This window comes from Equus przewalskii, chromosome 8, assembly GCF_037783145.1.
Source record: "Equus przewalskii isolate Varuska chromosome 8, EquPr2, whole genome shotgun sequence".
In the NCBI taxonomy this organism is placed as follows: Eukaryota; Metazoa; Chordata; class Mammalia; order Perissodactyla; family Equidae; genus Equus; species Equus przewalskii.
This window is the reverse complement of record NC_091838.1, coordinates 83,033,962-83,054,216: the sequence shown is the minus strand read 5'-3', so window position 1 is coordinate 83,054,216 and position 20,255 is coordinate 83,033,962. Positions and strand designations below refer to the sequence as shown.

The 20,255-nt window shown below is 61.0% G+C and overlaps 1 protein-coding gene and 1 long non-coding RNA gene across 2 annotated transcripts; one reads left to right on the top strand and one right to left on the bottom strand.

Annotated features, from left to right (window-relative positions):
* Positions 1-2,322: 2,322 nt before the first annotated feature.
* On the bottom strand, positions 2,323-3,009 carry LOC139085183 (uncharacterized). Its single transcript, XR_011543287.1, has 2 exons — positions 2,892-3,009; positions 2,323-2,632 (listed from the first exon to the last, which is right to left on the bottom strand). It is a non-coding gene; the product is annotated as an uncharacterized lncRNA (long non-coding RNA).
* A 243-nt stretch (positions 3,010-3,252) lies between these two features.
* JRK (Jrk helix-turn-helix protein) lies at positions 3,253-9,550 on the top strand. Its single transcript, XM_008544213.2, has 2 exons — positions 3,253-3,390; positions 5,635-9,550. The coding sequence occupies exon 2, from the start codon at positions 6,121-6,123 to the stop codon at positions 7,729-7,731; it is 1,611 nt and encodes a 536-aa protein (XP_008542435.2). The 5' UTR covers positions 3,253-3,390; positions 5,635-6,120; the 3' UTR covers positions 7,732-9,550.
* Positions 9,551-20,255: the final 10,705 nt, after the last annotated feature.

Below are 20,255 nucleotides of genomic sequence, written 5' to 3'. Positions count from 1 at the left end.
GGGTCCTTGCTAACAGAGGACCATGATCTCCTGGGGCTGCCACACAGTCCCACACTGGAAGAGACATCATTTTTGGATTAGTTCTTTATTTTATGCAGAGTTCACTTTAAAAAATAAAGATGGTGCATTAATTGGAAAACCACAACTGATTTCACCTTCCACTTTTGTGTCTTTTCCTTTAGGAGAGTCCAGTCAGAGATCCAGAGGGTCATCCGTGCACTGCCAGGCCACTGATAGATGGGGGAGAGCATCCTCGGTGCCAGACCCTCCATTTTGGGTTCTCAAAATTAAGGCCATGTCTTGCAAGCTGTGTCTTGAGGAAACTGAGTCCCATGAGGGCCCTGGGAGTCCGTGTCCCACCCTGGTTCACCATGGCTGAGCTCCCACAGGCCCCGTCCTGGGTGCCAGCCTGTCTCTAAGTCCCCAAGGGCCCTGCATCCCATGGGAGGCACTTCTTCCTGGTTCTCATAGAGGCATCCTATGGACCATCAGTGGCTCTGCCCTAAACCTGCTCCCCCTGGCCCCAGCACCAAGGTGGCGATGGGCCCACGCCCTCCTCAGACCCCGGCCTCCCAGCCTCAGCCCCTTGCTGGGCCCTTCCCCCTCTGGCGTCTCTCGGAGCTGTCCCCCTCTCCCCATGCTCCTCCCTCCTGAAGTGAAGTCAGCATGCCCAGGAGACCATAGCCCGCCTCAGGCGGTCCTCTCTCTGCCAGCCGGGCGTGGGCTTCACAGGTACCATCCGCCCGGAAGCCAAAGACCCCTCTTTGCTGTGAGAGACTCACCACCCCAAGACCTTCCCTCTGGGGGCTGGATAGTGATGTCACCCCACCTGAGGCCCCCAGGACCTGGGTGAGGGGCTCTGCTGGGTCCAGCGCCACCTCCAGGTGAAGGGCTGCAGGTAGAGGGACAATGTGCACAGAAGGAACTCCAACGGGCTTGGAGCAAGACGGTGAGAGCCAGACCTGGTGTGGCCTGCTGGCCTAATGAGGACCCTGCCATGGAGTGCCCTGGGAAACCAGGGGTAGGGCAGGGCAGGGATCTGCTCACACTGACCCTCTCAAAGACCACTCCGGCTGTGCAGGGGGATGGGGACACCAGTCGGGAAGGGGGCTGTTGTGGTGCTCCAGGCGTGGTCTGGGGGCTCAACCTTGTGCATTGGGGGGAGGGGAGCCCTCAATGCCAGGCCCTAGGAGACACCAGTGGATGTTCTTCCTTCTCTTCTTTTTCTGACCCCTTCCTTTCTGCCAGAGTGGACTCAGTCTTTGAGATGAGGCCTGAGGGTCCCAGAGTGATGGTGGGAGCATCTGGGGAGCCCCATGCATCTTGGGGTTGAACCGCAGTTCCCTGCTGAGCCCCAGGCCCCTGTCAGCACCATGAAGGTGCCCGGGGTGGGGGGTGGTGGGGTGTGTGCACATGATCCCGTGTCCATGAGGTGGCAGCAGAGTGTCATACACAGGGATGAAGCCAGCCTCCTGGTGCCACCTTGCTGTCCCAGGAGACCATTCTAAGGGACCGCCAGTCCAGGAGTCCTGGGTTCCAGTCCCATCCATGCATGCTGTGCTTGGTGCCCCGTTTCCTCCTCTGTCAAAAACACCTGACTCGAGCATGCCCAAATTGCTGGCCCACAGTACGTGTACCATAAAACGGTTGCTGTTCCAAGCCATGAAGTTTCGGGGTGCTTTGCCATGCAGTGGCAGATGGCTGATCAGAGGGGCAGGGGCAGAAGCGAAGACCAGGGAGGGAGCAACTGCAACATCAGGGGGCTTGGGCCAGGCGGAGAGAACTGGCAGGAGTGAGAAGAGGTCAGAGGTTGCATGGAGGTGGAGGGCAGAGCCAGGCAGAGCTCGTGGTCCACTGGGTGTGGGGTGTAAGGATGACTCTGAGGTTTTGGCCTGAGTGAACGGAAAGGTGCAGTTGCCACTCACTGGGATGGGGAGTGTGTAGACAGAGTAAGGCTGGGCAGGAGGATCAGCAGCTCAGGTTTGGAAATGCTGGTTTTGGGGTACCTGGTAGAAGGCTACATGGGGATGCTGGGTAGGGCATAGGAGTCTAGAGGTCACGGGAAGGGTCCTGGGAGGAGACATGAATTCGGAAATTCTCCGTCTTTGCTGGTATGTAAAGCCATCAGACTGGAGGAGAGCAGGGAGCCAAGGAGTGAACCTGGCCATTAGGAATCAGCAGGGGAGGGTGAGTAAGGAGGACCGAGGTGGGGCGGGGCGGCTCGGGGGAGGGGTCCTGGGAGCCAAGGGAAGAAAGTGAAAGAAGGAGGAGGGAACTATGGAAATTCATCTTAGTTGCTGCTGTAACAAATGACCATGAACGTGGGGGCTGAAAACAGCACACATTTATTAGCTTACAGTTCTGGAGGGCAGAAGTCTGAAATGAGTCTTATGGAGCTAAAACCAAGGTGTCAGCAGGGCTGGTTCCTTCTGGAGGCTCCAGGAGAGAATCTGTGTCCTCGCCTTTTCCAGCTTCTAGAGGCTCCTGCTCTACTTGGCTTGCGGCCCTCCCCTCACCTACAAAGCACACGCTCTAACCCGTGTCTGTTGTCATCTCTCCTTTTCTCCCGCTGCTCCCATCATCGCATTGTCTTCTCTGACCCTGATACTCCTTCTTCCCTCTTATGAGGACCCTGTCATGACAGCGGGCCCACCAGGATCATCTTCCATCTCAAGAATCTCAATCGCACCTGCAAAGTCCCTTTGTTGTGTATTCACACATTCTGGGTTTAGGGTGTGGACATCCTTGGGCAGAGCATTATTCAGTCCACCACAGTCTGTCCTCTGGTCCCCAAAGATTCATATTCGTCACACAAGCAAAATACATTCACCCATCCCAGGGTCCCCCAAAGTCTCGACTCATTACAGCATCAACTCAAGCCCAGGTCTCACCAGCTCAGAAGCGCTGCATCTCATCGTCCAGGTCGTCTCAACTAGGGATGGAGGAGGCGCCAGCGAAGCAGCAGGACGGGCAGGAAGAAAACAGCCTTGGCCACTGGCTTTCGCCACGGGAAGGGGCTAAGTCACTGCCCGTCCGCCGTCGGGAACCCCCACCTGGAAGGGGGTCCTGTCGGGGGCACAAAGCCCAGTCGGCCTCCCGCCCAGCCGCGCCCAGGACTCCCAGAGCCCCCACTCCTTCCCAGGGTTCCACTCATCGCAAAACCCGAGACTCCCACCCTGCAGACGACCACGTCGAGGCGCAGACCGCCCCCCGGCCCCGGCCATCCCCGCGAGGATCTCCCGCCCCGGGGCCCAGCGCCTCCCGTAGCGCCACCGAGAAGCGAGTCCTCCGGCCGCCTAGAGCGTCCCGGAAGTGGCTGGGGAAGGCGGAGAGGCGCGGACCGGCGGAGGGCGGAGCGGGAGCGCTTCCGGCGGCGGTGGCGGCTCGCAGGTGAGTGGAGCCCGAGCGCAGGGCGGTCCTTGCTGCCCGCGGCGGCGGGCGGCCTCCCCGGCCCACATCCCGCCCGGCCCGCCAGGGCGCCCCGAGGTCGCGCGTCGTCCCGCGCCGCAAGCCCGCAGGGACCCCTGGGCTCTGCGGACAGCAGGACGCGGCCCCCGGGGAGCCGGAGCGAACCTCGGCGTGGTTTTCCCTCTGCATTGGCCCCCGCCCCCCGGCGTGCGCCCCCACTCCGCCAGACCCGGCCGGGCGGACGCGCTTTCCGGACGGGCCTCTCCCGGGGCGGCATTCCCTCGGCGCGGCGCGGGCCCCGCGGAGGACGCGTCTGTGCGGGCCCCCCCACCCGGGAGCGCCCTCGCGGGCTCTCCCCGCAGCGGCACGCCCCGGCGTGTCGTCCCTACTCAAGGACCCCCGTCCTCTCCAAAAGACTTGTTTCTCGGCCTTTCTCCCTGATAGTCCCGGTAAATGGGGTGAAAACAGGGACCCTAAAGCTGACCCGAGACTGACCCGAGAGAGCAAAAGGACGCCCAGCGCTGGCCCGTGACATGCCTGGAATTTGTCTTTGGGACTCTTGCTACATTTCAATAAACTTTTCATTTCTATTGAGTTGTGGTCTCAAAGGGCTACTTTTTAATGCTCCACGTAGGAGTAGTCCTGTGGTCTCACCAGTTGCAGGAAGTTGGAAGAAGTAGCCACAGTAAGGATCTGGGAGGCGGGTGAGGTGGGGCGGCCCTGCTGGAAGCGCATCCGTGAGTGCTGCGGACCTTTGGCGGTGTGGGCCGTGATGGGCACAGGCAGTGATGGGTTCAGTGGGGTGGTGTGGATGTTGGTTGGGTGGTCTGCAGTCCTTCCCGGGTGAGAGAGGAGAGGGAGGGAGGGGGCGCAGCTGGCTGTGAGGGGGGGACAGGATTGTCATAGCAAACAGTGCTGAGCCGGGCAGCAGCTCCTCACACCTCCCAGGCCAGAGGCGAAGCGTGCGGGTCTGTGATTCTTGCTGGCTGCCCCCGCCAGCAAGGATGCATCCACTGTGCCCTGTAGGTCTGCCCATGGCACAGGGGGAGGTGGACATTTTGGGGAGGTTGTTATCAAAGGATGGACTTGTTCAGCCGGAAGGAACCACAGTGGCCCTGATCTTTCCCCAGAGGAAGGATGAGAACATACTGGAAACACTGAGAGAGACACATTGGGTGAGACCTGCGGGGCTCGTGTGAAGTCGCTTTCCTTTGTATGATCTTACTAACTGTAACCAAAGGTGTCTCTGTAAACTTAAACACAGAGTTTATTACTTAAAAGTTACAAAGCTGATTCAGCAAGAATGCCCTGCTCTCAGCGGGGCCACGAGACAATTCTCATGTTCTTGTTTCCAGCATGAATTAGTGATTTGTTCATAGAGCATTCTAGACTAATGAGTACTTAGGAAGCCCCTGCTCTGGTCTGGCCCTTTTACTGTGTCCGCTGAGTGTGTGCATGCACGTGAGGGTGGGTGTGAGTGTTGTGTGCACACTCACTTGGGAGAGTGCACATGGGAGCAAGTGTGAGTGAGTGTGTGTGTCCAGAGACATCCTAGAAGTCTGAGTGTGTCTGTGGGGGCTAGTTGGTTGTTGGGAGACTGACAGCCCCTCCCAGCTCTGGGAGGAGTCTGCTGCCCGTCCAGGCTTAGTTTTCTGGAATCTGTTTGGGGACTGCTGTTTAAGGGGGCTTTGAGGAGACCCACCCCAGGTGGAGTTTGAGGAGCCTTGTTCCAGAAGAGGCTTGTAGGCTCCCCAGCCCTGGAAGATTTTGAGGAATTCCTGCTCCCCGCAGCACCTTCATCCCTTTCCTTGGCTGTTTTAGAAGGAACAAGGGGTTTGTGAAGCTGGTTAGGTCAGAGAAGTGGCTCTTCGGTTGCCCAGTGCCTGCGACTTCCTGGCTTTGTTCAGTGGCTTCTTCCTTAGTGTTTTCCCCAGGAAGGCCAGGTTGCTCCTGCAAGAGCCACTTTTAATTTGGAGCCATAGCAAGTGACTCAGGTCACTTGGTGGAAGCTCGGAAGAGCTGGTGTGTCCAGCATGTCAGGGGCTGGGCCGAGAGCTGTGCAGCCCCCCAGACACCACGTTGCTTGCTGGCCAGCTCACATGTTGGTTGTCTCTACAACACTTGTTTCAGCTGCAGCTCCCTGGTGTGTCCCAGGCGGGAGGCCCTGCTTACGAGTGGCCTGGGCGCGTGCTGTAATGGTTTTCTTCCTTCCCTCCTGCTTTCCAGCCCCTGAAGCACCATGCGTGTGAGACAGCACTGTGCACCCAGCAGAGAGGAGCCCACAGCTCAGACAGGAAGACCTCAGCTGACCTGAAACCAGCTCCCCACGTCCCTCTGCTCTCTGGTCTGTGTCTGAGGGGAGAAGCTGTCACTGTCCCTGCAGAGAAGGCCAGAGGTTCCAATAGTGTGGGGGAGTCCAGGGGTAGTGTGACACTGGTCGCCTCCCCCGCAGAGAGGCCCAGGAGCTGCCACGTTACTAGAAGCCTGGAAGACGAGGGACAGCTGAGGCAAGAGGTTGCTGGAACTAGAGGGGGGAACAGAGGAGGAACTGTGGCTCCTGGTGGCCCAGGATATCAGCAGAACGAATCGAAGAAGAGTGGAGAGAGAAACTGAGCGGGGAGAAGGACTGAGAGGAAAGGAGGAGAGGCAGCAAGCCCACCAGGATCTGCCCGGGTGCGTTTCCCCCGGCCACCGGGACAAGCCACCCCGCACATGGCCTCCAAGCAGGCTGCCGGGAGGAGCCCCGGGGAGAAGCGCAAGAGGGTGGTGCTGACCCTGAAGGAGAAGATCGACATCTGCACGCGCCTGGAGAAGGGGGAGAGCAGGAAGGCGCTGATGCAGGAGTACAACGTGGGCATGTCCACCCTGTACGACATCAAGGCCCACAAGGCCCAGCTGCTCCGCTTCTTCGCCAACTCCGACTCCAACAAGGCCCTGGAGCACCGGCGCACCCTGCACACGCCCAAGCTGGAGCACCTCGACCGCGTCCTGTACGAGTGGTTCCTGGTGAAGCGCGCCGAGGGCGTGCCCGTCTCCGGTCCCATGCTCATTGAGAAGGCCAAGGACTTCTACGAGCAAATGCAGTTAACCGAGCCCTGCGTGTTTTCTGGCGGGTGGCTTTGGCGTTTTAAGGCCAGACACGGCATTAAAAAGCTGGACGCGTCCAGCGAAAAGCAGATGGCTGACCACCAAGCGGCCGAGCAGTTCTGTGGGTTTTTCCGGAGCTTAACTGCTGAGCACGGCCTGTCCCCTGAGCAGGTCTACAACGCAGATGAGACCGGCCTATTCTGGCGGTGCTTGCCAAACCCCACCTTGGAAGGCGGGGCTGCACCCAGCACCAAGCAGAACAAGGACAGGCTGACTGTCCTTATGTGTGCCAATGCCACGGGCTCCCATAAGATCAAGCCCCTGGTGATCGGGAAGGGCAGCGGCCCCAGGGCTTTCCGAGGCATCCAGCACCTGCCTGTGGCATACAAGGCCCAGGGGAACGCATGGGTGGACAGGGAGATTTTTTCCGATTGGTTCCGTCACATCTTTGCGCCCTCGGTGAAAGAGCACTTCAGGACCCTGGGCTTGCCCGAAGACAGCAAAGCCATCCTCCTGCTGGACGGCTCCCGGGCCCACCCGCAGGAGTCCGAGTTGGTTTCCGATAACATCTTCACCATCTTCCTGCCCGCCGGCGTGACCTCCTTGATCCAACCCATGGACCAGGGCATTCGGAGGGATTTCATGAGGCATTTCATCAATCCCCCACTCACGCTTCAGGGCTTCCAGCCCCGTTACAACGTGAATGACGCCATTGTCAACGTGGCCTGTGCCTGGAACGCCGTGCCCAGCGACGTATTTGGCCGCGCCTGGGGGAAGCTGTGGCCTACAGGGACACTGGCCGAAGGCTCGTCTTCTGAGGAAGAGCCCGAGCGCCTCAGAACTAAGCCTCATGCCCAGACCTTTGCCCACGTCCTGGAGCCAGGCAGCAGGCTTCCCCGGGGTGCAGCCGCCGCTCAGGGCGGGCCTGCACAGGTGGCTGGAGAGGGGCGACCCGCTGTTGCAGGCCCAGCTCTGGCCGTGGGGAGTCCGGAGCAGGCCGAGGAGGAGGGCGAGGAGGCGGCCTGGGAGCAGGCGGCCGTGTCCTTTGACGCGCTCGTGCGCTTTGCGGAGAGGCAGCCCTGTTTCACGGCGCAGGAGGCCGGGCAGCTGCGTGCGCTGCGCTCCGTCTTTGTGCGGCAGCGCCAGGAGAAGCGGCGACCACCAGCTCCTGGTGCCATGGTCAAGCTCGAGGTCCCCCAGGACATGGCCTGCTCCTCCACGGCGGGCAAGAACTGACCGCCGGCGCCCTCCACGGCGCAGTGTGCTGCAGGGCCCGCGCGAGCGGGAGCTTCCCCACGAAGGTGGGCGTTGCCCTGGGCGGTCTCCTTACTCGGGACAGCCCCATCCCCCACATTGCAGTTAACCCAGGTGTCACAGTGATACCTGGCCTGTCTGGTGAATGGGAGGAGATGTTCTGGAAGGGCCCACCCAAACCTAAAAAACATACCAGAGCCTCCTATGGCTGGATCCCAGCGCCAGGTTGGGCAGTGTTCACTGGCTGAGCCTTGCTGTGTCCGAGGGTGGAGATGTCTGTCCGTCTATCTGTCCTAGAGGAGACAAGGAGAAAAGCTGACCCTCAGGCCAATTGATGTGATGGCAGTACATGCCACCACTTGACAGGGCTGGCGTTTTCCAGGGCCGCCTCTCCCCCCACTCGGGGCTCGGTCTGCTGGTCTGGCGTCCATGTCTGTGTTACATAGTCCTAGCGGGCAAGGGCCAGGACTCACTTTATGACCTCGAGTCAGTGTAGTCCCCTGCTCCTGGCTTTACAGGCAACCTGTCATCTCCTGTTCACATGTCCCCACCTCAGATGTGGTCTCACTTAGCAGCACAAGTCTCTCCTGGAAGTTCCTCCACATTGCCAGCAGATCCGCCTCTCGGGGCTCACACCCCAGGGTGTGGTGGGCCGCCTGCTGGCCTGACGTGATAGAGTCGCTTCCCGTAAAGTGGGTCGCCCTGATGGAGGGCCCCAGGCACTGCCGGTATTTCCCTAGTCGTGGCTCAGAGTCCAGTGTATGGTCCGCTCTACCACATTCCCCGGAATTTCACGTTTACGGCGTTTACACAAACAAATCTTGATCAGGCATTTGGAAATCAGTCTTAGGTATGCATGTGCCCAACAGAAATGGCGAAGTAAGCTGCCAGAGTTCTAGCAGGATTTGGACTTTCATTTGCAGCTGTTTACGGCTTACTCACAGGGACAAGCTGGCTATCCTGGTGGGTTTGCAAAGGCCGGTCCTAGGAAGACACGATGCTTCCTCACCCGCCTGGAGCCGTGACCACAGGAGGCCCTGTTGTCGTGGTCACCCTCCTCGAACGTACCTGAGTTGGGTGTATTTTTCTGTGTTCTTTTCACCGCCTTACCCTTGAATTCCACCCCCTTCTTGAGTTCACGTCACGGCAGCTGATTGGGCCTATTGTTTTATTCTGTTCGCTGTTATTCTGCCAAGAGACCTTTGTTCCCATGAGAGCCGAGGGCACTCGGGTTTGGTTTGCAGCCCGGTTCTCTTGTCTTTCTCCATCTTTCCACACACTGGGGTGCTGGCCACGGCTGCCGTGGCACTGTGCCGTGGAGCGCCTGTGTTCCTGCTTCCAGTGAATGTGTGCAGACGGTGGAGGAGGCACGGGCCGGTTTATAAGTCTCGTCTCCTTCACTGTCTGGGTGACATCTGTGCACTGTGTACTTCTGTGCCACTTCGGGACTCATGTCCCCCTGCTGTTGAATTGCAGCTGCTTGAGGTGTCACAGGGAGTTAGATGTCAGAGTCGTGGGAGAGGCTGCCCTCTGTGGTGGCAGCATGGAGTGGCGGATGGACGTGCTGAGGAGCTGCCCCCCACGGTCAGCCCCTGAGCCCACCCCAGCAGTTTTCGAGCAGTAGGACTTTGCTGGGTGGAGGGAGCCAGGGGAAGGGTTCCTGGCTGGCTCTCCTAGGTCCCCTGTGGACCGTTTGTTCTGATCAGACTGTAGACCCCAGGCTGGATGCTTGTCGTGACCTCACGACCTGCCCCTGTCCTGGCTATGTTGTGGCCGATCAATAAACACTTGTCCACGGCCAGCTGAGGGGTGTCTGTGCTCAGGGCGCTCCTGCTTCCAGAACCCGCTGCAAAGCGCGGCTCCAGCTCCTCGGGAGGTTCTTGGCGGAACAGAACTCAGCCCTTCTCGCCTCCATCTCCCCTAAGGAGCCAGCACGGCCTCCTCCTCACATGGCGATCTGGGCGGAGTGGGAGTTGTTGTGTAAGTGAGCTGCGAGTGCTCGCAGAGGCCCGGCTGCCCGGGAGTGTCCATCCCCCTAGCGTCCGTCCCCAGGTGCTCTGCTCTTCGCTTACATCTGGTTTCTGAGATGCTCAAGTGGCCAGAATGCTTTAGCCTCAAAATCTTTTTGCCCAAAGAATCTTAGGTGGAGCCCCACGGGGCTGGAGGGGAAATCAGAGCCGGGTGGGACCTCACCCCCTCCCTCCCTCTCCAGGGCTGCTGAGGCCCCTCAGGAAGCCCAGGGCTCTCTGGAGCAGAGCATGGGGACGCCTCCCCATTCCCAGGGAGCGCCCAGCCCAGGGCCCCTCCCCCTGCAGCTTGCACTGGCAGGGTCACCGGTGCTGTGTCGTGGCAGCTTCTCCACCCCCCACAGAGCCTCTTCCCACCCCTGTGCTCGCTGGGTGCGGTGAGAAGGCCGCTCCTCCCATGCACTTAGGACCTCAAGTGCACGTCTGTGTCCAGTCACCTGGGGAAGGAACCTCCATGGGACACGCGCCGCGTGCCTGCCCTCCTCCCCAGGCAGCAGCACCAGTGCACCTGTACAGGACCCAGAGTCGTCCCTGTTCAGGACTCGGCGGGCCCCCTCCTAGGTCTCTGCCCACCTCAACCGTCCCCCTTCTCAGTGGCCAGAACGACTCTGCAGACCTAGAGCGGGGAGGGAACTGCCCACGGCCACACGGTGTCCTCAGCAGTGCCAGGGTGGGAACCGGTCTCTCCTCCGCACAGCGTGAGCAGTTGGGCTGTCCCTGGTGCTGGGCTGGCCGGAGGTGGCAGCTGCTTCCTGTTGAGTGAATGAGGGACATTGTTTCCTGGGCGTTGCCTGCAGCCCTGGGGCCCAGGGAAGGGAGACCAGAGTCTGATGGGAGAGGCAGGGCCTCCATGACTCGGCGCAGGCAGCCTCTGGCCAGGAGCTCCCCATCCCTGAGTGTGGCTGATGAGTTAAAATGCTGCTTTAGAAGACACTCAGTGTGAAAGGAAGCTGCAGACGAGGAGCAGAAAGACCCAAGAAGGTGTCGTGGCTGTGCCCTGGGGTCCCTGTCCCACCCCAGGACCGCTGCCAAGGTGGGTGATGTGGTCCCCGTCGTGCAGATGAGGGACTGAGGCCCAGGAAGGCAGAGTGTGCAGAGTCCCTGAGCTGTTTTACTCCACAGCCGAGGTCCTGCTGCAGCCCCAGCTGCAAGAACAGGGCCCAGTTTGATTCCCCCGACTGGATGCCCGAGTATGGAATCCTCAGGCCGCCTGCAGGCTCGGGCTGTGCTTGTCACCTCTCGTCCGAGGGAGACGTCTGCCCTGTGCGGCACTGCTGAGTTCCAGAAGCTGCTGCCTCTGGCTGCCAGCAGGTGCTCGGAGCCGGCCAAGGGGCCTGGGAGGGACAGCCAGCGCCAGCCCCTCTGTGGACACCGCGATTGCCACTGAGGTTCAGGTGGCGCAGGACTTCGGGCACACTGACTCGTTTCACCTTTGGCCCTCTCGGTCGCCACGCCTCAGAGGGCCTGCTCAGGCTGTTGGCGCTGAAGCGCTTCTCCTGCGATGGCGTGGAGCAGCTGCCCTTCCCCGACGCCCACAATCACAGTGTGCACTTTCCATTCCCCCTCTGCCTGTGGGGGGCCCAGGGGGCATCCAGGCCCTGAGGACCCCGTCTTTACCCCAGGTCAGCAGACGCTGGCCCCCATTCCACCAGAGCACTGCGCCCCTTGCCCCTCCCTGCCCCAGCAGTTTCTGAGTGGTCAGGCAGGTGGAGCAAGCTGAGAGGCTGTGGCCCCCAGATCCTGAGGAGACCCCTGGCAGGGAGCTTCAGAGGCGAGGGGCAATCTAATGGGCAGGGTGGTGCTGGCCCTCCGTGGTGTTCCAGGACCCCAGGAGAGGGACTCGCCTCCTCCCTAACCCCAGCGCATGCTGCCGCCTCCGTCCTGGGACCCTTGGTATCCACACCTGACTGTCCATCTGGCCTGGGGCCCTCTGGGAGGTCAGGACGGGCTTTTCCTTTCTGGGAGCCCTGGGCCCTGCACTGGGCTGGCACGGAGAAATGTTCCAGAAGGCAAGGGTGAGGGTAGCAGTTCTTACAATTGAAAAAAGATCTCATAAAGCCCAGTGCCCAGCCTCAGTGGGCAGGCGGCACGGAATGGGGCTGTAGCTCTGGCCACCAGTCCCCGAGGCTCTGCGAGCCTGGGAAGGGCCAAGGCTGTGCATCCCAGCCCTTCAGTCCTGGCAAGCCATGGGAGGCAGGAGAGGGGGCGGGCCCCGAGGAGCTGCTGCTGAGTGCGCGCAGCTGAGAGTGGAAGCAGTTAGGGCCCCTGGTAGATGCTCGTCAGAGAAGCAGGGACGGCGTCACCCTGCCTGAGCCAACGTGGACTTGGGAGCCAGCGGGAGCGCAGGACGGTGCCACGTGTCTGAAGTGGGGACGGGCAGCCTTCCCAGCTCCATTCAGGTCCCGTGGTTGTGGATGTGGGGGCATGTATCAGGCCTGTAGCAAGGCCTCCCAGCTCCTGGGGGCTGCCTGCCTAGTGGGACAGAGGTGAGCAGGATGAGGCCTCAGCCCTCAGTGCAGCAAGGGACGGGTAGCCCTGAAGCCACTGAGCAGAGGGATCGTGGCTGCAGGAGAGGCCTGTGCAGAGCCGTGGGAGGGCTTCGTGGAGGTGGTGAGTTTGCAGCTGGGGCTGGGAGGACGAGTAGGAGTCACTCTGTTGGGAAGTCTGGCAGGGCCTTGTGGGCAGATGGAAGAGTGTGCAGATAGCTGGGGCAGCACAAGGTGGCCTCCCAGCAGGACAGGCAAGGGACACTCAGGGCCCAGCAGGGAGCAATCATGGTGATGTGCAGGGGTGGTCTCCGGGCTGCCTGCATCACTGCTCTGGCGTCTGTCTGGTTTCTGCAGCCTCTCCCCAAAGGGACATACTCGAGGGACTCCTGCTGAGCTGCTGTGGCTCCATCCAGGGAGCAGGCGACACCTATGTCTCTCTCAGATGGTGACACCAGGAATGAGTACCTGCAATGAAGCAGAATCTCGGCGTGATTTTGGATATGTTCTGGCGCCCTGGGGACAGGTCTTACTGACAAGAAGAGACCTGGGCAGGAGAGAGCCAGGGCCTCAGGGATTCTGACCACAGGGCCAGCCACAGTGTTCCCACCGTGTTGATGCAGGGCCCCCATGTGGATGTGACCTGCCAGGGCTGGCCACTGGAGCACAGAGGTCACCAGGCTGCCCACCCTGGGAGAAAACCCATGTGTGGGGCCTGCAGCCTGGGCTCCACCAGTGGCCTCAGTGCCTGCTCTGCCACAGGAGCTATGGGGCCTGGGACTCTGGCCCTCAGCCTCTGTCAGAACTAAGAAGAGGAGTCCTGGGCTGGCCAGAACCCCTCCAGTCGGGACAGGTGGCGGGCTGGGGGCTTATGGAAGGAAGCGAAGGGGCGGTGGCCTATTCTCTTGTAATTTGTCAGCAGACAACTCGGCTGAGGCCAGCTGGACTGGGCCCTGTCCTAGGAGTGGCTGCGTCTGGCCAGAGCCGTCAGGTTGGGGCCTGCCCACCGCTTGGCTGGTCTCGGCAGCTGGAGCCACTCTCCTCAGCCTTGGCGTCTGGCTCTGCAGGTCTGCCTGGGCTCTGTGGGCTGGGGGACCCCTCTCCTACTTTGAGTGGGGCAGTCCCAGTGGGCGTCTGTTGTCTGGGCACAATCATCAGTAGCCCCCTTCACTCTCAAGGTTCTGAACAGCGCATCTCACGGGGTCACTGCACCAAGGCCCACCCTTCACATGGCACCCGCCCCCAGTAGAGCAGAGGAGCTGTCATGCCACACTCGGCCTCACCCCCGTGTCAGGAGCCATCTTTGGGAGATCCACCTGGACAGATTGGCTGTGGGCTTTCTGGGTTGGGAGAGCCCGGTGCAGCCATGGGCTCATCGGCTGCTCTGGGGGCCCCGAGGCCAGCACTGCTCACAGTGTGGGAGTCAGGAAGGGCACAGTGGCCATTGGACACCATCTGGGTGGCTGCAGAGGACCTTCCAGGGTGCGACCCCTGAAGTCAGTGCAGGTCCCCATCAGCGAGAGGGACCAGGGGCTCCATGCCCCCAGGCCAATGGGGAGGTGCTGTGGGCAGTGATGCAGCAGCAGCTGTGGCTGCAGAGGGGAGGCTGAGGCAATTAGTGATCTGTTCCAAGGGACATACAGAGGCAGGGAGCCCGCAGCCCGGGAGGAAGTGAGTCCAGCCAGGAGGTGAGTGTGTGGAGGCAGCCCCCACCCCTACCTGGCCCAGAGCCTCGGCTGTGATGGGCGACACTCAGGGAACCCCTGCATGAGGCTGAGCAAGGGGACCCCCTCAAGGCCGCCTTGGGGACAGGCAGGGTCCTCAGTGGAGAAGGGAGTCCTACGAAGTAGAGACTTCCTCTCCAGGGGGCTAGCCTCCAGCAGGGATCAGGGAGCTGGAGATCCTGGCTCAGGCTGGAGAGAAGCAGATGCCAGGACGGAAAGGAAGGGGCAGGGCAGGGACGGGGGGCGCTGTCTGGATCTGCATCTGTGTCCTGGTCCCTGTGTGCCCAGACTGTCTCGCCCTGAAGAAGGCCAGGACCCCAGGGTGGGGTGGGGGCATGTGTGCTGTCGGGGTGGAGCAGATGTGGAAGGTGAGTGTGCATCAGGGGACCCTTGACTTGCTGCCCCAGGGATATGGCCTGTCCTGTGATGGCTCAAGGGCTTCCAGGGTGGGCTGTGAAGCACTGCCCTCCCCTAGCTGCCCCTGCACACCTGGCCCTGAGGTTTATTGGATGATTGCTCCAATGAATCGGACCCTGCAGGGACGGAGGCTCCAGTGGCCCAGCGATCCTCCCGCTAGCCTGCGTGTTTGCCCACTGGCAGATGTGTCCCAAGCTGGGTCTGACGTCCCCGATGGGCAGCCAGACACTGTGGAGGGGGAGGGGCTGGAGCCTGTGGTGGTCCTGGAGCAGAAGCCAGCCTGCACCCCAAGGAGAAGAGCTCTGTCGGGCACCCCTCTGTGGCCGGGGGCGTCTGGGCCAGGATGGGCCTGCACAGAAGGGCCCCCCACACTCACACAGCCTTACAATCATCCAGACAGTTCCGATGTGGACCCGAGCTGGAGGTCAGCAGAGATAGGGAAGGTGAGGTCGGCCCCTGGTGGGTGGGGCAGAGGGTGGGCCTGGGGTCCAGCAGCATGGCCAGTGGGCACCACCCATGGGGGTGTCTCCCCAGAGGAATCAGCTCTCTGTCTGCTCCCACTAGGTCCCCTTCCCTTCCCTTTGCCCTCTCTGGCTCTCCCCTTCTGGGGTCCCAGCCTGAACCCTGTGGTGGGACGCCCCTCTCCCCACCGTGGACCAGCCCTGCTCTCACCTTAGTCATCGTTGGCTGGCACTTTCTCTTCTGCCCTCCCACCTCTCTGCCAGCTGTGCCCTCCCTCTATGTCAGTCCCAGAGGCCAGAGACCCTGCTGCCGCAGATGGCAATGGCGGGGTCCTGGGCTTTGGGGTGCCAGGTCCAGGCCAGGCACTGGGGGAGACAAAGATGGTGAGACACGCGGCCTGCCTGGAAGCTCTGGCCCCCCTGGCGGGACTGTGACTGGAGAGAGGGCCTGCTGTCCCAGGGCCCGGCCTGAGGCTGTGGCAGCTGGAGTCCCCTCTGTTGGAGGCCGCCAAGGAGGTGCGGCAGCTGGGAGGCAGCACAGAGCTGAGCCCAGGTCATCCTCCTGTGAAGGAGGCCCTGACCGGGGCAGGTGGCAGCTGGGGCAGGTGTGGGAGCTGGCTGGTCCCTGGGCTGCCTCAGCCTGCCCGCCCCCACTCACTGCCTCCTCCTCCGCAGGCACACTGCATCTTCCCACTTTGAATAGTCATTTTGCCCCTTTTCATGGGGCAATAAACTTTAACAAAGGGCGTTTTCCCTGCAAGCCCAGAGCATGAGGCTTCCTCTCAGCTGAGGAATGCACCGTCGCCCGCTGCTCTGATGAGGACACCCGTAAATCCTCTTATTTGTGGCTCTAAAAATGAGGCCACTGGCTCTCCTTGCACCTTATTATTTAATTAGACAAACATTATTAAAACAGCTGAGGGGAGGAGCAGGGCTTCCACGTAGTGGAGGCGGCAGAGGGGCGGCTTCCTGGAGGGAGGAGCCCGGGGCGGGGAGGCCATGGTCGGGGCCTCATGCAATCGGGGGGACGCGCCAGAGGCCCCCAAGGGCCCTCAGAAATGCTGACCCTCTGGCCTCCCCGGGGTTGGTCAGCCCCCACTCTGCAGGACCTTCGAGGGGGCCTCACTTCCACTGGTGTCCCCTTGGCCCATCACCCCAGATGCCAACCTCATCCCCCTTCATTCCTGAAAAGGGACAGTCCCCTGTGCCCCTCCACGTCCTGCTCACAGGTTTTCCGTCTGTCTGTGGGGGCCACTGGCACCACCACAAGGCCCGCACTCAGGGAGCGTGCTGCCCGCCCTGCAGGCCACCGAGGACGCTGCCCGTGCGAGGAGAGCTACGCCCAGCGCTTTCAAAGGTGAAAATTAAAAAAAAACAAGCACACTTTACTGCAGCTAAAACAGTGAAGTCAGTAAAACAGGCTTCCTGTTTATCGAACTCGATCAAAGTGTTCAATTAACTGAGTCGTCTTCCCCAGCTCGCCCTCTGCCGGGTAATAATGCATGTGGGCATCTCGGTCATCAGTACTCATGCTGTGCGGTATGTCCCGGCTCCGAGTGCCACTGCGGCAGTCCTGCGGGATTCCCTAGTCAGAGCCCAGGGGCTGGGGGCAGCCTGGGAGTGCTGAGTCGGGTTTCTGTACTGCGGGTCAGGGACAGGCGTGTGACCGTTCTGTCTCAAGGCTTCCTTGGGAGCCACAGTGAGGCAGAGGGCGGGGGGCCCGCCCAAGGCTGTGCTCGGGGACCCAAGCTGGTGCCAGGGCCACCCACTGCAGGGCTGGGCGGGGGGCATGGGGAGTTGCCACTAATGGTACAGTGCTTCTGTTTGGGGTGAAGAAAAAGTTCTGGAAGTAGATGGTGGTGATGGTTGCACAACATTGTGAATGTGCTCAATGCCACTGAACAATACTCTTAAAATGATTAAAATGGTAAATTTTGTGTTATGTATGTTTTACCACAAACAAAAAAAATAGTTAAACAAACCCAAGGTTCCAATGGTCAGGCCCTGGCGCCTCTGGGCTGAGGACGTGGGCGCCTAAGAGAGGTGAGGCCACCAAGAGACGAGACCAGCAGGAACCCCCTGGAGGGACAAAGGAGGGGTGATGTCACCAGGGCCCAGGGCTGGGGTCACCCAGGGAGGCGGCCTGAGGAATGATCAGGGAGGGGGACTGGGGAGAACCCCTGGCCTGTTGCTCTCGTCCCCACCTCCCCGTCTCCCTCCAGTGGTCCAGCCACGGAACCCAGCTGACAGGCGGGCCTGGGAAATGCAGGAGGACTGGCCGGTGGGGTGGGTAGGGCTGGGGCAGAGGGGAGGACGGGGCCTTTCACTCAGTCCTTCCATCAGCAAACGTTACCGAGCACCCACTGTGGGCCAGGCGTTGCCACGTTCCGCAGCCCAGTCTCAGGGCTGGATTCAGGCTTAGAAAAACTGGGCGGGGCCAGGAGATCAGACCCCTCCCCCTGGGCGGGAAGCAGGAAGAGGCCCTGTGGGCTCCCCGGCCAGAGGAGACAGACAGGGACAGAGGCCTCGGCCACTGAGCTCAGGGGGTGAGGGCGGCTCCAAAGAAGGCAGGCATTAGCAGGAGTGAGGGCCACGGAGTCCAGGGACATGGCGCCCACGGAGGTGACCTGGGGCTTCGCCTGCTTTCTCAGGCTTGTGCCTGTGATTTGTGAGGCCTCTGCCTGGTGGGTCTCCCTGTGCAGCCAAGAGCACAGGCCTTCGCAGTCGGAGAGATCCGGTCTTGGTCTCAGCTCTGCCACATATGTGACCCTGGATAGGGTACCCCATTCCCTTGAGACCTGTCTTCCTCCAGGTCATCTGTCAAGTTAAGTGAAATACTAAATGGCAGCACATCTACCAGAGAGCCAGCACTCACCTGGGTTCAGCAACTGATCACTCCCTCACTCATTCACTTCAGTCATTCATTTATTCACTCATCCATCAACCCACCCATCTACCCAACCATCTAACTCCTTCACTCATTCACTTCAGTCATTCATTTATTCACTCATCCATCAACTCACCCATCTACCCAACCATCTACACACCCTTCTATCCACCCAGCCATCTGTCTACCTACCCAGCCACTCACCCACCCAACCACTCACCCTACCCATCCACCCATCGATCCATCTGTCTGTCCATCCTCTCATCCACCCATCCATGCACCCTTCTGTCCCTCTCACCCTCACTGAGCTGTGATTTGGTTCCCTCCTGGAGTTTACTGGATTAGGTCTCCCTTTCTCCTGAGGACAAGTGGGCCATGACTTTCCCACATTTAGAACAAGAGTTCACAACATATTCCTGGCCAGTCACCCCCGAGGTACATGCTGGCTTGCAGGAGTTCCCACCATGGGGACGGGAGCAGAGGCCCAGAGAGGGAGCACAAGTGGCTGGCGGGCTGCAGGTTGGAACGTCCCTGAGACCAGCTGAGATCCTGAGTTTCTTCTCCTCTCGAACATCCTCCATTTGGATTTCTACTCTCCCTGCTGTGGGTGCCAGGCTGGGCCGGCCCTAACACCCGTCCTCTCATCGTGTCCTCTGCAGGAGCCATTCTCATCCCGTGCCACAGATGGAAGCCTGAGGCCTGGAGGGGCTGGCTTCCCTGTGTCTGCTCACCCAGGCTGCCTCTGGGAGCAGGGACAGTCCTTCAGCCTCCTAAGTCATGTCCATGGCTGGCCCTCTGTCCCTGGAAAGTCTCTTGGGCCACCAAGAGACCGAGCTCCAGAAAGTCTCAGGGGTGGAGACAAGGCTCTGGGGTCTTTTAGTAACGGACACTCAGCCCCTTGGCCACGTGGCCTCCCATGGGCCCATCGCCACCGCGCTCCTTCTTCCCATGGGGCAGTTCGTCTCCAAGACAGACCCCAGAACTTCCAGAGTCGACCTCTTCTCCTATCTCTGCGTGCCCTGCCACGGCAAGGGGCTCCACCCGGCTCCAATCCCTGAATTAGGCGTCCTTGGCCCCAGGCCCAGGTGAGAAATGAAGAACATCCGTCAGGGGCCCACATCCTCTGCATGACTGTGGCAACGTGGGCAGAGGGGGCGTGGCTGGTGTGCCCCATTCCAGCCAGAGCTGCCCAAGGCCCACACTCCAGCCTCACCCAGAGGGCTGGGCCTTCCTGGCCCAGTGGCCCTTTCTAACGGCCCATGCAGAAGGGCTACTTTGGCGGGGGAGTGGGGGGGTCCCGGTCATTCTACCTTCCAGAGTCACCGCATTCGGGGACAAGCCACCATGGGCTCCATGAACCTGGGCCTGAGTTAGCGCTGGGCCTCTCTTGGGGCCTCTGCTGCCCCCTGGCCTGGTTCTCTGCTCCCACCCCTGCCCCAGCTCGTCCTGTCCTCTTTAGGGTCTGGGGGGCTTCATCTGGATTGTTTTCCTCTACTTCCGTCCTCTGTCATCTCAAATCTTCAAACATTTACTGAGTCCCTGCCATATGCCAGGCCTGGGCACTGGGGACACTTGAGGGGCCATGGCCTGAAGGGGGTGACAGACCTGGCACCAACCAATCCCAGCACGTTTTGACAGCTCAGGACCTGGCACGTGCAAAGTGCCGGGGGCATGTCATAGATGGCTCTCTGGAAGAGGCCGTCAGCCAGCGGCCAGGAGGGGCCGGCGGTCCCCGTGGGGGGAGCACAGCACGGCAGAAGCAAGGTGCTGTTCAAGGCAAGGCAATAGAGGACAAGGGGTCCAGGGACAAGGGGCACGTCCATGGAGGGCCTTGAGCAGGGAGACCCCCACCACCCCATTCACCCTCTGCACTGGCTTCCAGAACCTCACCCTCTGCCCTGTGACTGTGCTCTCTGACCCCTGACAATGGGGCCACCAGGCTCCTGGGCAGCTTCTAGTTTCCATCTAGACCCACTCCTGGGACCCCACTCACTCCTGGGGACCCCACTCACTCCCGGGGACCTGCCCACTCCCGGGGCTCTAGCTCCATCACATGCTGGTGACCCCCCAGTGTCCGTCTGCAGCCCGGCCTCTCCCTCAGCTCCCCATGTGGCTCCAGCTGCCCCCTCCATGCCCCCTCCGTGCCCCCTCCAGGCCTCCACGGGACATCCACGGGACATCTATGGGCGTCTCAGATAAGGCACCAGGATGGAACCTCTGCTGCCCCCAAACCCCGCTCCACTCCACCTGTGCGTGTTTTTGCCGCCTCATGTCCAGTATGCCTGCCCCCATTGGTGGCCCCACTGTCACTGCACCTTGTGAATGTGACCGTCTCTTGCTGTCCCTGATGGCCGCCGCTGCTCTCCCTGCGTCCACCCTGCCCTACTCCATGGCAGCTGGTGTGACCTGGGTGTGCACCAGTCAGGAAGAAGCTGGGAGCCACATCTGCCAGGCTCCCGCCTCACCCAGAGAAAACCCGAGTCCTGACAGGGCCCTTGAGGGTG

What these genes read in the sequence shown, in the direction of transcription:
- JRK (XM_008544213.2), top strand. Translation starts at nt 6,121, where the DNA reads ATGGCCTCCAAGCAGGCTGCCGGGAGGAGCCCCGGGGAGAAGCGCAAG.